General features: G+C 35.9%; 1 protein-coding gene across 14 annotated transcripts in view; it reads right to left on the reverse strand.

The window, feature by feature from the left end:
- CEP128 (centrosomal protein 128) overlaps positions 1–16173 on the reverse strand; it is a 441752-nt gene that overhangs the window by 384174 nt on the left and 41405 nt on the right. For 12 of the 14 annotated variants that reach the window (XM_073998545.1, XM_073998538.1, XM_073998537.1 and 9 more), the window contains 2 exons: positions 15477–15568; positions 11025–11097 (listed from right to left, as the gene is read on the reverse strand). The exons of the other annotated variants lie outside the window; for them this stretch is intronic. In XM_073998545.1, coding sequence (XP_073854646.1) covers positions 11025–11097; positions 15477–15568 — 165 coding nt within the window. The remainder of the gene's footprint in view (positions 1–11024; positions 11098–15476; positions 15569–16173) is intronic. 14 annotated transcript variants of the gene reach the window in all.

Raw genomic sequence — 16173 nt, forward strand, 5'->3', positions numbered from 1 at the left:
ACTTGAGCTCTGCTAAGGGAAAGACTGCCTCCTCAAGTGGATGCCTGACCCCCGTGCCTCCTGACTGGGAGACACCGCTCAGCAGGGGTGAACAGACACCTCATACAGGAGAGCTCCGGCTGGCATCAGGCAGGTGTCCTTCTGGAACGAAGCTTCCAGAGGAAGGAGCAGACAGCAAAATATTTGCTGTTCTGCAGCCTCCGCTGGTGATACCCAGGCAAATAGGGTCTAAAGTGGACCTCCAGCAAACTCCAACAGGCCTGCAGCAGAGGGGCCTGACTGTGAGAAGGAAAACTAACAAACAGAAAGCAGTAGCATCAACATCAACAAAAAGGAGGCCCACAGAAAAGCCCCATCCAAAGGTCATCAGCATCAAAGATCAAAGGTAGATAAATCCATGAAGATGAGGAAAAACCAGTGCAAAAATACTGAAAATTCCAAAAATCAGAATGACTCTTGTCCTCCAAATGATCGCAACTCCTCTCCAACAACAGTACAAAACTGGACAGAGAATGAGTTTGACTTTGACAGAAGCAGGCTTCGGAAGGTGGGTAATAACAAACTCCTCTGAGCTAAAGGAGCATGTTCTAACCCAATGCAGGGAAGCTAAGAACATTGATAAAAGATTATAGGAACTGCTTACTAGAATAACCAGTTTAGAGAAGAATATAAATGACCTGATGGAGCTGAAGAACACAGCACAAGAACTTCATGAAGCATAGACAAGTATCAAAAGCCAAATCGATCAAGCAGAAGAAAGGATATCAGAGATTAAAGATCAACTAAATAAAATAAAGCATGAAGACAAGATTAGAGAAAAAAGAATGAAAAGAACAAACAAAGCCTCCAAGGAATATGGGACTATGTGAAAAGACCAAACCTATGATTCACTAGGGTACCTGAAAGTGACGGGGAGAATGGAACCAAGCTGGAAAACACTCTTCAGGATATTATCTAGGAGAACTTCCCGAACCTAACAAGACAGGCCAACATTCATATTCAGAAAATACAAAGAACACCACTAAGATACTCCTCGAGAAGAGCCATCCCAAGACACATAATTGTCAGATTCTCCAGGGTTGAAATGAAGGAAAAAATGTTAAAAGCAACCAGATAGAAAGGTCAGGTTACCTACAAAGGGAAGCCCATCAGACTAACAGCAGATCTCTCAGCAGAAACACTACAAGCCAGAAGAGAGTGGGGGACAATATTCAACATTCTTAAAGAAAAGAATTTTCAATCCAGAATTGCATATGCAGCCAAACTAAGCGTCATAAGCTAAGGAGAAATAAAATCTTTTACAAACAAGCAAATGCTGAGGGATTTTGTCACCACCAGGCCTGCCTTACAAGAGAGCTTCTGAAGGAAGCACTAAATATGGAAAGGAAAAACCAGTACCAGCCACTGTAAAAACATACCAAATTGTAAAGACCATCAATACCAGGAAGAAATCGCATTAACTAGTGGGCAAAATATCCAGCTAGTATCATAATGACAGGATCAAATTCACACATAACAATATTAACCTTAAATGTAAGTGGGCTAAATGCCCCAATTGAAAGACACAGACTAGCAAATTGGACAGAATCGAGACCCATCTCACATGCGAAGACACACATAGGCTCAAAATAAAGGGATGGAGGAATATTTACCAAGCAAATGAAAAGCAAAAAAAAAAAAAAAAAAAAAAGCAGGGATTGCAATCCTAGTCTCTGATAAAACAGACTTTAAACCAAAAAGATCAAAAAAGACAAAGAAGGGCATTACATAAAGGTAAAGGAATCAATGTAACAAGAAGAGCTAACTATACTAAATATATATGCACCCAATACAGGACCACCCAGATTCATAAAGCAAGTACTTAGAGATCTACAAAGAGACTTGGACTCCCACATAATGGCAGTGGGAGACTTTAACATTCCACTGTCAATATCAGACAGATCAATTAGACAGAAAATTAACAAGGATATTCAGGACTTGAACTCAGCTCTGGACCAAGTGGACCTAATAGACATCTACAGAACTCTCCACCCTAAATCAACAGAATATACATTCTTCTCAGCACTGCATAGCACTTATTCTGAAATTATCCACATAATTGGAAGTGAAACACTCCTCAGCAAATGCAAAAGAATGGAAATCATAACAAACAGTCTCTCAGACCACAGTGCAATCAAATTAGAACTCAGGATTAAAAAACTCACTCAAAACTGCATAACTACATGGAAACTGAACAATCTGATCCAGAATGACTACTGGGTAAATAACAAAATTAAGGCAGAAATAAGTTCTTTGAAACCAATGAGAACAAAAACACAATGTACCAGAACATCTGCGATACAGCTAAAGCAGTGCTTAGAGGGAAATTTATAGCACTAAATGCCGATATCAGAAAGTGGGAAAGACCTAAAATCAACATCCTAACATCACAATTAAAAGAATTAGAAAAGCAAGAGCAAATGAATTCAAAAGCTAGCAGAAGACAAGAAATAACTAAGATCAGAGTAGAACTGAAGGAGATAGAGACACAACAAGTCCTTCAAAAAATCAATGAATCCAGGAGCTGGTGTTTTGAAAAGATTAGCAAAATAGATAGACTGCTAGCCAGACTAATAAGAAAAGAGATCTGAATCAGACAGACACAATAAGAAATTATAAAAGGGCTATGACCACTGATCCCACAGAAATACAAACTACCATCAGAGAATACTATAAACACCTCTATGCAAATAAACTAGAAAATCTAGAAGAAATGGATGAATTCCTGGACACAAACACCCTCCCAACACTAAACCAGGAAGAAGTCAAATCCCTGAATAGACCAATAACAAGTTTTGAAATTGAGCAAGTAATTAATAGCCTACCAACCAAAAAAAAGCCCAGGACCAGACCAATTTACAGCTGAATTCTACCAGAGGTACAAAGAAGAGCCGGTACCATTCCTTGTGAAACTATTCCAAACAAGAGAAAAAAAGGGGACTCCTTCCTAATTCATTTTATGAGGCCAGCATCATCCTGATACCAAAACCTGGCAAAGACCCAACAAAAAATGAAAATTTCAGGCCAATATCCCTGATGAACATTGATGCAAAAATCCTCAATAAAATACTGGCAAACCAAATCCAGCAGCACATCAAAACACTTATTCACCACGATCAAGTTGGCTTCATCCCTGGGATGCAAGGCTGGTTCAACATATGCAAATCAATAAACATAATCCGTCACATAAACAGAACTAATGACAAAAACCACATGATTATCTCAATAGAAGCAGAAAAGGCCTTCAACAAAATTCAACAGCCTTCATGGTAAACACACTCAAGAAACTAGGTATTGAGGGAATATATCTCAAAACAATAAGACCTATTTATGATGAACCCATACCCAATATCATACTGAATCAGCAAAAGCTGGAAGCATTCCCTTTGAAAACCAGCACAACACAAGGACGGCCTCTCTCTCCACTCCTATTCAACATGGTACTGGAAGTTCTGGCCAGGGCAATCAGGCAAGAGAAGTAAATTCAAATAAGAAGAGAGGAAGTCAAATTGTCTCTGCTTGCAGAGGACATGATTGTATATTTAGAAAACCCCATCGTCTCAGCCCCAGAATTCCTTAAGCTGGTAAGCAACTTCAGCAAAGTCTCAGGATACAAAATCAATGGGCAAAAATCACAAGCATTCCTATACACCAGTAACAGACAAACAGGGAGCCGAAACATGAGTGAACTCCCATTCACAAGTGCTACAAAGAAAATATAATACCTAGGAATACAACTTACAAGGGACATGAAGAACCTCCTCAAGAACTACACCCACTGCTCAAGGAAATAAAAGAGGACACAAACAAATGGATAAACATTCCATCCTCATGGACAGGAAGAATCAATATCATGAAAATGGCAATACAGCCCAAAGTAATTTATAGATTCAATGCTATGCCAATCAAGCTACCATTGACTTTCTTCACAGAACTAAAAAAAAACTACTTTAAATTTCATATGGAACCAAAAAAGAGCCTGCATAGCCAAACAATCCTAAGCCAAAAGAACAAAACTGGAGGCATCACACTACCTGACTTCAAAATATACTACAAGGTTACAGCAACCAAAACATGGTACCGGTACCAAAACAGATACATAGACCAATGGAACAGAACAGACGCCACAGGAATAACACCACACATCTACAACCATCTGGTCTTCGACAAATCTAACAAAAACAAGCAATGGGGAAAGGATTCCCTATTTAATAAATGGTGCTGGGAAAACTGGCTACCATATACAGAAAACTGAAACTGAACCCCTTCCTTACACATTATACAAAAATTAACTCAAGATGGATTAAAGACTTAAACGTAAATCCTAAAACCAAAAAACCCTAGAAGAAAACATAGCCAATACCTTTCAGGACACAGGCATGGGCAAAGACTTCATGACTAAAACACCAAAAGCAAAGGCAACAAAAGCCAAAATAGACAAAAAGGATCTAATTAAACTAAAGAGCTACTGCACTGTAAAAGAAACTATCATCAGAGTGAACAGGCAATAAATAAAAAATGTTGGAAAGGGTGTGGAAAAAAAGAGAACCCTCCCACACTGTTGATGGGAATGTAAATTAGTATATGCACTATTTTGAGAACAGTATGGAGGGTCCTCAAAAAAGTAAAAACAGAGCTACCACATGATCCAGCAATCCCACTGCTAGGTATATACCCAAAACAAAGAAAGTCAGCATATTAAAAATATATCTGTACTCCCACATTTATTGCAGCACTATCCACAATAGCCAAGATTTGGAAACAATCTAAGTGTCCATTGACAGAAGAATAAATAAGGAAAACGTGGTGCTTATACACAATGGAGTACTATTCAGCCATAAAAAAAAAAAAATGAGGTCCTGTCATTTACAAAAACATGAATAGAACTTGAGGCTATTACGTTAAGTGAAATAAGCCAGGCACAGAAAGAAAAACATCACATGTAGGAGCTAAAAATTAAGACAATCAAACTCACAGAGAGTACGAGGATTGATTACCAGAGGCTGAGAAGGATAGTTGAAGGGTGAGGAGGAGATGGAATGGTTAAAAAAAAAAAAAATGGTTAAAAAAAAAAAAAAAGATGGAAAGAATGAATAAGACCAAGTATTTGACTGCACAACCATAGTCAATGAAAATTTAATCATACATTTTAAAATACTTAAAAGACTATAATTGAATTGTTTGTAACAAAGAATAAATGCTTGAGGTGATGGATACCCCATTTATCCTGATGTGATTATTATATATTGCATGCCTGAATAGAAATATTTCATGAAATATGTATATGTTTATACATATGTCATGTCTTAAAAATTAAAAAACTGAAGAATAAATTTAACCAAGAAGGTGAAAAACCTGTACACAGAAAACTGTAAGATGGTGATGAAAGAAACTGAAGACAAAATAATGAAAAAATAAATGAAAAGATATTCCATCCTCATGAATCAGAAGAATTAATATTGTTAAATTATCCATTCTACCCAAAGCAATATATAGGTTTAGTATAATCCCTTTCAAAATCCTAATGGCATTCCTCATAGGAAAAAAAAAAAATCCTAAAATTTGTATGGAAACATGAAGACCCTAAAACAATTCCAAGAAAGAAAAACAAGGTTGGAGGAATTATACTTCCTGATTTAAAAATTATATAACAAAGCTATAGTAATCAAAACAGTGTGGTACTGGCATAAAAACAGACACATACACCAACAGAACAGAACAGAGAACCTAGAAACAAACCCAAACAGATATGGTCAACTAATTTTTGACAGGGGCACCAATAGGACACCTTGAGGAAAGATGAGTCTCTTCAATAAATGGTGTTAAGAAAACTGAAATTTCACATGCAAAAGAAAGTGAACCCTTATACTATACATAAAAATAAGCTCAAAATGGATAAAAGACCTAACTGGGAGACCAGGAACTATAAAACTCCTATAAGAGAACATAGGGGAAAATCTCCTGGGCACTGAAGTTGGCAATGATTTTTGGGTATCAAACCAAAAGCTCAGGCCACATAAGCAAAAATAAATAAGTGGGACTACTTCAAACTAAAAAAAAAAATTATATCTTTTGCTGCTCTGTACAGCAAAAGATAAAATCAATAAAATGAAATGGCAGCCTACAAATTGAAAAAAATATTGGCAAACAATATATCTGATGAGGTTAATACCCAAAATTTACAAAGAACTCATACAACTCAATAGTAGAAAAACAAATAACCCAATTTTTTAAACGGACAAAGGACCTAAATAGACATTTCTCCATAGAAGACAAAAATCACCAACAGCTATATCAAAAGGTATTTAACATCATTAATCATCAGGGAAATGCAAATCAAAACCACTATGAGATACCACATCACAGCTGTAAAGGTGGTTATTATTTTAAAAAGTCAAAAAATAACGAATGTTGACAAGAGTATGCAGAAAGAGTAATTAAAAATAGAACTACCAAATGACACACGATCCCTCTGCTGAGCATATACCCAAAGGAAATAAAATCACCACCATGTAAAGATTCTACATTCCTATGTTCATTGCATCATTATTCACAATAGCCAAGATATGGAAAAAGCTAAGTGTCTGTTGATAGAAAAATGAATAAAGAAATTGTGGTACATATATACAATGAAATATTACTCAGACTTACAAAAGAATGAGATCTTTTCATTTACCACAACATGGCTGGGTCTGGAGGACAATTATGCTAAGTAAAATAAGCCAGACACAAAAAGAAAAATATTGCATGATCTCGCTAATTAAATATGGGATCTACAAAAAGAAATCAAATATACAGAAAGAGAGAACAAAACAGTGGTTACCAGGGACAGAGGGTTTAGAGGGGATGAAATGGGAAGATACAAGTCAGAGGATACAAAGTAGCTGATGTGTAGGATGAACAAGTCTAGAGATCTAAAGGACAACATCAGAACTATAGATAATAAAACAGAACTGTATATGGGATTCATGCTAAATAAGAACATTTTAGATGTTCCTGCCACAAAACCAAAAAAACAAACAAAAAAAAATGGGTAACTGTGAAAGGACAGATATGTTAATTTACTTCAATGTAATAATCTTTATACTATCTGCGTATATCCCATAACATCATGTTGCATAGCTTAAATTTACAAAATAAAATTTACTAAAAAAAAATAAGTAAAAGGATAGTTACATTTAAACTTGAGTTTTAGGGGTAGGGAAAGGGCCAATCAGGGCAGGGTGGGTAAGAAATTTTGGGGGGTGATGGGTGTGTCCTTATCTTGACTGCGGTGATGGTTTCACAGGTAACACTTATGTCAAAACTTATCAAACTGTACACTTTAAATATGGGCCATTTATTCTATGTCAATTATACCTCAAAAAAATTGTTTAAAAAAAATCTTTTTAACTTCTAGATTAAAAAAACCATAAAATATTATTGGAAAGATATACTATGTTTATAAATTGGAAAACTTGATATTATAAAGATTTCAGTTCTCTTCAAATTGACCTATAGAAACAATGTAATCCAATCAAGATCCCAGATTTTTAATAATTTCATTTGCAGATTTCAAAATATATATGGAAATGCAAAAGGCAAAGAACACACAAGACAAGTTTGAAGAACAACATGAAAGGAGTTACTCTATCCCTACCACAACTAAATATAAAGCAACAGTAATCAAGACAGTGGAAAACTGGCACTTGGAGAGACAAACCAGGAGATCAAAGAGTCCCGAAACAGATGCTTGTGCATATGAACATTTGATTTATAACAAAGATATGACTGTAAAGTAGTTGGGAAAGAGTAGTCCTTTTAATGAATAGAACTTAATTAAACATTCATATAAAATGTATTCCTCCTAATTCATATCACAAATACCAATTTCAAGTAAATATCACATGTAAATGTGAAAGGTAAAACCATAAGCTTCTAAATGATTACACAAGAGAACATCTTTGTGATCTAAATATAGGGAATGACTTCTTAGGTCAAACAAGTACTAACCACAAAAGAGAAGATGGAAAATTAAACTGGATTAAAATTCAATAGAAAGTCCCATTAAGTACAATATAAAAATGAAAAGAAACAAGCTGCAATATGGGAGATGATACGTGCAATATAAAAAACTCACAATGTGCTCATATAGAAAATATATAGGCCAGGCGCAGTGGCTCATGCCTGTAATCCCAAAACTTTGGGAGACCAAAGTGGGTGGATCATCTGAGGTCAGGAGTTCAAGACCGGCCTGGTCAACATAGCAAAACCTCATCTCTACTAGAAACACAAAAAAATTAGCCAGGTGTGGTGGTGCACGCCTGTAATCCCAGCTATTCGGGAAACTGAGGCAGGAGACTCACTTGAACTCAGGAGGCAGAGACTGCAGTGAGCCGAAATCGTGCCATTGCACTGCAGCCTGGATGACAAGAGCAAAACTCCATCTCAAAAAAAAAAAAAGAAAGAAAAAAATATATAAAGACCTCCTACAAAACAATAACAAAGAGACAATCAACCCAATTGAAAAGTGGACAAAAGATGCAAACTGGCACTTCAAACAAGAAAATAACCAACAGTCTACAAACATATGAAAATATGTTCATCATCAGTAGTAATCATGAAATGTAAAAGAAAAGAAAACCAAAATGTGACACCATAAACACCTATCATAATAGCTACTATTGAAAGGACAAGTAATAGCAAGTGTTGGAAAGAAGAAGAGCAACATGCATTCTCATACACTGTTAGTGGGAGTGTAAATTAGTGCAACCACTTTGGAAACCTATTTTTTGGTGTCTACTAAATTTGAAGGCATCTAGGATCTGCACTGCATGTTATGTACCATCAGAAATGCATGCACATGTACACTAAATATTGAATAAGAATGGTCATAGCAGTATTATCCATAGAAGCCCCAAATTTCAAATAATCCAACTATCTATCTGTAGCTATAGAATGTTAAAATATATTGCCGTATATCAATACAATGGAATACCAAAGAACAATAAAAATGAACAAAATCCAAGAACCTGACACAACACCCATTACAATCCTAATGATTAGCAAAAGAAGTCAAAGACCAAAAAAACTTGTCCTATATGGTTCCATTAATACAAGGAGTTCAAAACAGGGAGAAATTATAGGGTTAAAAGGCAAAATAGTGATTATCTTTAGAAAGCAAGGAGTTAGTGATTGGAAAGAGAAATTAGAAGTTTTATTGAATACTGGTAATATTCTATTTCTAGATCTGGGTGGTGAGGGTATGTTCACCTCATGATAATTCATCAAGCTATACACTGATACATGTACTTTTCTGTATGTATACTTCCGAATTTTAAAATTTTTAAACAAGTGAAAAAGAAAAGAGAGCTTCAGCAGCTTCCCTTGTCAAGTAACAGGTTCCACTCTGGAATTTATGAGATGAGACAGAATATTATTTGGTAAGTTAAAGAGGACCTTACAGCAACATTCTTAAATGTGTACTTCAGCTCTTGTTTAGTACATAAATCAGACAATAGCACAGATTTCGTACTGTGTGAACTATTGCAATTAACTAAGAAAAGCACCAAACTGTTTATCTCAGAAAAGTCCTTTTTTGGAAGTATGTGATGTTTTAGATATTTTAGACTGGTACAGTTTAAATTGAAGGTACCCTTAGTACGTCTGAAAAAATCTAGAACTTTATGCAAAAAAATAAATATATCTTGATATTACACATTAGATGCCACACTGCCACACATTAATTGCAAAAATGTTGTCTACTTCAGCAGAAGACAGGCATTGTATCTTCACCTTTCTAAGGCTCTTCACAAAAAACTTAATACCAAAAACACAAAAGAAAAGTATTTTCATGTAGCCAAGTGTTTATTCATATTTTTAAAATAAGCAAATTTCACTATAAGAGAAATTTTCAAATACCATATTTTCAAAAAGATCAACTTCATTCATCTTTTTATCTCTTAGCATATTCAGCCAATAAATTCAAACTCCAAAATGAACTCAACATATCTATGTAAGGAACTGTAAACAAATTAACAACTGGAGAAAAATTTACTAGGAAACTTTCAATTTGAATAAAATATATTAAGAAAAAAATCCTGCACACTTTCCTTATCTTGAAAAAAAGGTATTATGAGAAATGAATAAATGAATAAATACACTCCTGAAGTTGACAAATTCACCAGTTTAGTGACCATTAACCATTTCCTCCTAAAAAGACAAACTGATAATATAAAGAAATTAACACTATATAGACTGTATTTTTTTAACCTTAATTCCACCAAGGATAGTGATTTGATAAAAATAAATCACTGAACAGTGAGTGTCAACAATATGACTTTGAGATAATAAAGCTTGGGAATTAGGAGTATTTTCAAATGGAACCATATCAGACAAAAACAGACAGCAAAGAGGTCTTTCTAGCAATTGTAACTACATACATGAGACAAACTGAAAATGGGGGTGCTACAAAAACACTATGAAAAGCATTCTGCGCAGGAGGCTGAGGCAGGAGAATGGCGTGAACCCGGCAGGCGGAGCTTGCAGTGAACTGAGATCCGGCCACTGCACTCCAGCCTGGACGACAGAGCGAGACTCCGTCTCAAAAACAAAAAAAAGAAAAGAAAAGCATTCTGCACTTCTCAAATATCATTTCACAAAAACTACAAAACAATCAGAGCCAGTAAAACTTAAATTATCTTTCAAATAGTCATCATAAACTCTAACCTAGTTAAAACAAATGTTGACTCTATCTCTAATATGCTAATACTATTATATAAATCCCTAAATGTAAATGCCAAATAAATATACCCTAAATATAAATATACCAAATATAAATACCCAAAATTCATGAACATTTTATAAGAGCTACAAGAACACACTTTTAGACAAAATGGGACTTACCATCCAAAAGGTTAAACTCTACTAAACTTCACTGTGATTACGGCCAGCCCACCCATCCTCTATATGTGAAATAAAACTTTTTATTAAAAAAGAGGTCTCACCACTTCTTGTTTCTGGGCTTCATTAAGTTTTTCAGTCAATTCTTCCAAAGTCCTTTTTGTTTCGGCATCCGACCTAGGCCACAAAAAAAGATTTAAACTTGGATATTTAGAAAATACACAGAACTACTGAAATGCATAACATGATAATTACGTTATTACAAAATATTCTACTTTAGTGGTCTCAAATGTTATAAAATCTGAAACATCTGGAAGGCTTGTTAAAACGCAGACTGCTGGTTCCCGTCCCCCAGATTTCAAATCAGCAAATCTGAGATGAGGCCCAAAAATGTGCCTTTCTAAAATTCGTAGGTGATGCAGGAATAGAGGTCTGCAGGTCTGGAGACCAAACTTTGAGAACTGCTGCTACACTGGAACATCACTCTCAGTAAACAAACATGTTGCAATATCTCCCATTTTAAATTAAGAAAAAAGGAAGAGAGAGAGGGACAAAAGAGAACAAAAACTCTCAATCTTACACGCTCTTTCTAGCAATTCATAAAGAAATTACCTCAAAGTGTGCTGTGCAAACTCTATCCTCAGTAACCGACCTCCCATTACCTTGTTTCTCATCAAATTAATAACATACATGATAGGCTGGGTGTGGTGGCTCACGCCTGTAATTCCAGCACTTTGGGAGGCCGAGATGGGCGGATCACGAGGTCAGGAGATCGAGACCATCCTGGCTAACACGGTGAAACCCCGTCTCTACTAAAAAATACAAAAAACTAGCCGGGCGAGGTGGCGGGCGCCTGTAGTCCCAGCTACTCGGGAGCCTGAGGCAGGAGAATGGCATAAACCCGGCAGGCAGAGCTTGCAGTGAGCTGAGATCCGGCCACTGCACTCCAGCCTGGGCGACAGAGCGAGACTCCGTCTCAAAAAAAAAAAAATAAATAACATACATGATAAATGAACAAATCGTACAGAAAGATTTACAAAGAAAAGAAAAAGCCTTTCTGTCTTGCACTGTCTTACTTCTGGCTGCACTTCCCTCTGTGAATCATGCACAACCATTTCCATTATTAATTATTTTGCTAGTTGCCTTCATCATGTTCAACTCAAGACATTTTCGATTGGCTGTTTTGAAATATTTAGCTCATTCTCTAATTTCAGATTACGTTATTACCATTTTTGATTCTATTGGACCTGTAGAGTTTTATGTAATACATTTATACATCTTATGAATATTGTGAATTATTCCATCCTATGGAATTGATGCTTTGTGCTCACATTCTGTCATGCTCACATTGTAGTCAGCTTCACACTTGAATCATAACTTTCTTGTGTTCTTGTCTTTTCCAAGCTTTCTCATTATCTTTTGGCTTTATATGGGCCTTACTTATCACATCATTGATATTTTCCTCCCACTTCTTACTGAATGGTCAACAAACCATCTATTTCACTCTTTTTACTTTCCTGCTCTAGTGTAGAGTGAATACTTCCTGGGCCTGCTCCCTGACTGTCATTCCAGGGTTACTTTCACTGAATCCCCAGGTTAATTTTACTATTTCTTAACATCTTTATCTTTCTATTTCTTGGTTACAATTTTATTTAACTAAATTTTCGAAGACTTTAAACCTCTGAAAATGTCTTTCTGTATGTATGTATAGAATGTTAAAATATATTGCTGTATATTCACACAGTGGAATACCAAAGAATAACAAAAATAAGTAAACTGCAAGAACCTGACACAACACCCATAAATATTACAGCCCCTTTCTTGGCTTTTGTGGCTCTATGCTGTCTGGAATTTCCCCCATTTCACTAGCTATTCCATCTCAGGTCAGCTCCTCCTTCTATCATAAGATTCCTAAATATTACCACTCTTTGCAACTCAGTCCTGTCCTTGATATCCTCCCTATAGTTCCTCTCTTGTTATTATCCATTTCCATGGTTCCAAATGACATTTCTCCATGCTGACCACTCTTAAATTTTACCTCAACTTAGGCTTTTCCTTTGAGCTCCATAGTAAATATCTATCTGAATATTTTACTTTCCATTTGAATGTCTCACAGGCATCTTGAACATAACATATTCAAGGCCAAACTCTCTACACCTCACCTACCCAAACCAGTCTTCCATATCTCAGGAAGTGGAATCACCATCTACTTATTCAAATTGAAAATCTTAGAGTCATCCTTAGTTTATTCTCCCTCACCCACCACTACCAAATTCTGTCTCTTTGATTTCCAAAAACAGTATCTTCAAACACATCCCTGTCCATCTCTCTCCTGCCATAATCCTGGGTCAGGTGATCATCAACTCTCATATACTAGTGCAACAGACTTCTACCTTGCCCTCCTCAAATCAATTTTTTTTTTCCTTTGTGACAGGTTTCACTCTGATACCCAGGCAGGAGTGCAGTGACTCATCTCAGCTCACCGCAGCTTCAACCTCCTGGGCTCAAGCAATCCTCCCACCTCAGCCTCCCAAGTAGCTGGGACCATGGGCATGTGCCACCATGCCAGGCTAATTTTTCTGTATTTTTAGTAGAGACGGGGTTTCACCATGTTGCCCAGGCTGGTCTCAAACTCCTGAGCTCAAACAATCCACCTGCCTCGGCCTCCCAAAGTGTTGGGATTATCGGCCTGAGTCACTGCACCTGGCCCAAATCAGTTCTTCATATGGCATCCAAAGTAGGTGATTTCTGAATTAAACTTTACTTAATCCTTTCCAAAAGCTTGCTTCCCAGTGTACTTTTATTATTCAATGTATGTTTTGTAATAAATGTCAAAAATGAAAAATCAGTAATTAAATGAGAATACCAACCTTTCAACATCAAATAGAAAGTTAAACTTTTTAACTCCCTGTCCATTATTTTTATAAACATGAAGTAAGAATTTGTGGTACAAGTAAAGCAGAGCAGCATCCAGAAATTTTACACATTCACAAAGGTAAGCCACCTCATTTCCCAAGAAACCTAACTCCTATTTTGGGTTAAACAAAGTTTTCTGCCTCACACATGCCTCTAGGTCACAAGGCTATTACCAGATGGTACCAGCCTATAGATCATAAAAACTATTACCAGATACTGACAGCCCAGTCCAATATTGGTTATTTAAATGACCATTGAAACTATACAACTAAATCATCCCGGCAACTTCCCCTGTGTCTTCTTACAAGGCAACTATTCCCTTTAACTCATGTTCCCAGTGCTTAATTTATACCCTTCCTTGAAATGGGTAATGGTTATGTAATAAAACCATTCCTACAATACATTAAAGTGTTAATGTCATTTTGTTAATTTTATCAACTTGTAAAAAAAAAAAAAAAAAAACCTAAATATTAAATAAATATTACCAGTTTAAAAGGTTAGCAATATAGCTCAATAATATATCTCACGATCCAGGAATTTAAATGCTTTATTTGTATCAGTCACATGTGAAAATGATTTTGAACCATCATACACTGTAAGTGATAAGGAACAGAAACTTTGGGGCCTTACTGCCTGGATTTTAATTCTGACTCCGCTACAGCCCTCCTGTTGGATTTCCAGAGAGCTGAGTTATTTCATCTCTCTCTGCCCATTTCCTCATCCATAAACTAGAGGAAAAATTAATGATTACCTCAAAGGGTAGTTACTAGAATTAAAGTTAAATCATGAAATAAGGGCTCAATAATATTAGCTAATAGCACTAGTAATAATGGTAGAATCTTTCATTCTCATTACAGCCTATACTTGATATTCATAGATTTAACATTTATAGTTTCGACTATGTTTGTTGCAGCGACACAGAACTAGTGCGTATTTAGATAGCTGGAGTCAGCAAGCAAATATCGTAAACAAATTTCAATTCAGCTTTATTGTTCCCTAATCATTGCTGTATATGGATTGCAATTCTTAGGAAGGCATAAAAATCTTTGTTTTTCAGCAAAACATGGCCTCCAAAAGAAAGCCACCTGCCACTGGTGATGACAAAAATGGACAGAGAGTAAAGAAGTTTAAATTAAATAACAGCTCTTGGGGACTATCCAGATTGACAAAATTGCGAAGATGGGGCAGATGTTAACCACTGACCCTCAAAGAATTCAACTAAAAGCTAAAGTATTGCATTCTGCAATGGTTTATGTTCATTGACAAACTTCATGTGACACTTCTTTTTTGTGTGTGCAATGCCAAAAGTCAGTCAGCTAGCGAGTCAGTCTTTGTGTCTCTCTCTCCAATGGTATTTGCAAATGTACCTCTTTGCAAAAGTCTCACAATGTATCCCTCCATAATGTCAGCATTCCATTGTATTAAGTTAAAGTGTTTTTAGAAATAGGAAATTAATTTGTCTAACATTGAGTCATGATATATTCTAAATTCAAAGGGCTGTAAACTGTTCTGTTAATAAATTTTCAGATACTGTATAAAAACAACACTTTTTAAAAATCTAGATAAATATGTCAATTACAGAAGCTAATTTATTCTCCTCATAATTTATCCCTCTCATAAAAACCATAGGCTGCTTTTACCGGCTCCTTCTGGAAAGCTCCCTGTTGAAATCATCTCCAAGGCGAATTTGTTCACTGCTGAGGTCTCGAAGAGACTGATGAAAAGCATGAAGCTAGCAAAGGCAAAACACAGTTATCCATTTAGAATTCTGTTGAATTCTTCCATGAAGATTCGCCGAAGGTAAGAATAAGATCTTGTTCTTTGCAATAATAACCAGATTCTGTAATATTATTATGAAAGAAAACACCTATTTTGAAAGAAAAAATTTCCAAGAAAAACAAATTTTTAAAAGCTTTATATAACATTTACCATCACATTTTCTAGAGTACAATTCTACTCCTTCAGAATTCTACCCCTCTAGAAGGGGTCTGTTTCTTCCTTAATCAGGGTAAAAGAAGAAGAAAAAAGAGAGAGAGAGAAAGAAGCAGAAAACCGGTCTGCCAACTTTTTCTGTAAAGGGCCCAACAGCGACTATGCCAGGATTACAAGCTGTACGGTCTCTGTCACAGTTAATATTGCCACTGTAGCGCAAAAGTAACTATAAACAAATAAGCGTGGCTGAATTACAATAAAGTTTTATTCTATCAGCCTACAATGCCTTACTTTGCCAACTCCTGCTGTAGAGAAACTCTTGCTCATGTACACTTGGAAACATGTACAAGAAAGTATGGTGCAGCATTATTCATAATGAGAACATGAGAAACCAAATGTACACCA

This window comes from Macaca fascicularis, chromosome 7 (genome assembly GCF_037993035.2).
Source record: "Macaca fascicularis isolate 582-1 chromosome 7, T2T-MFA8v1.1".
In the NCBI taxonomy this organism is placed as follows: Eukaryota; Metazoa; Chordata; class Mammalia; order Primates; family Cercopithecidae; genus Macaca; species Macaca fascicularis.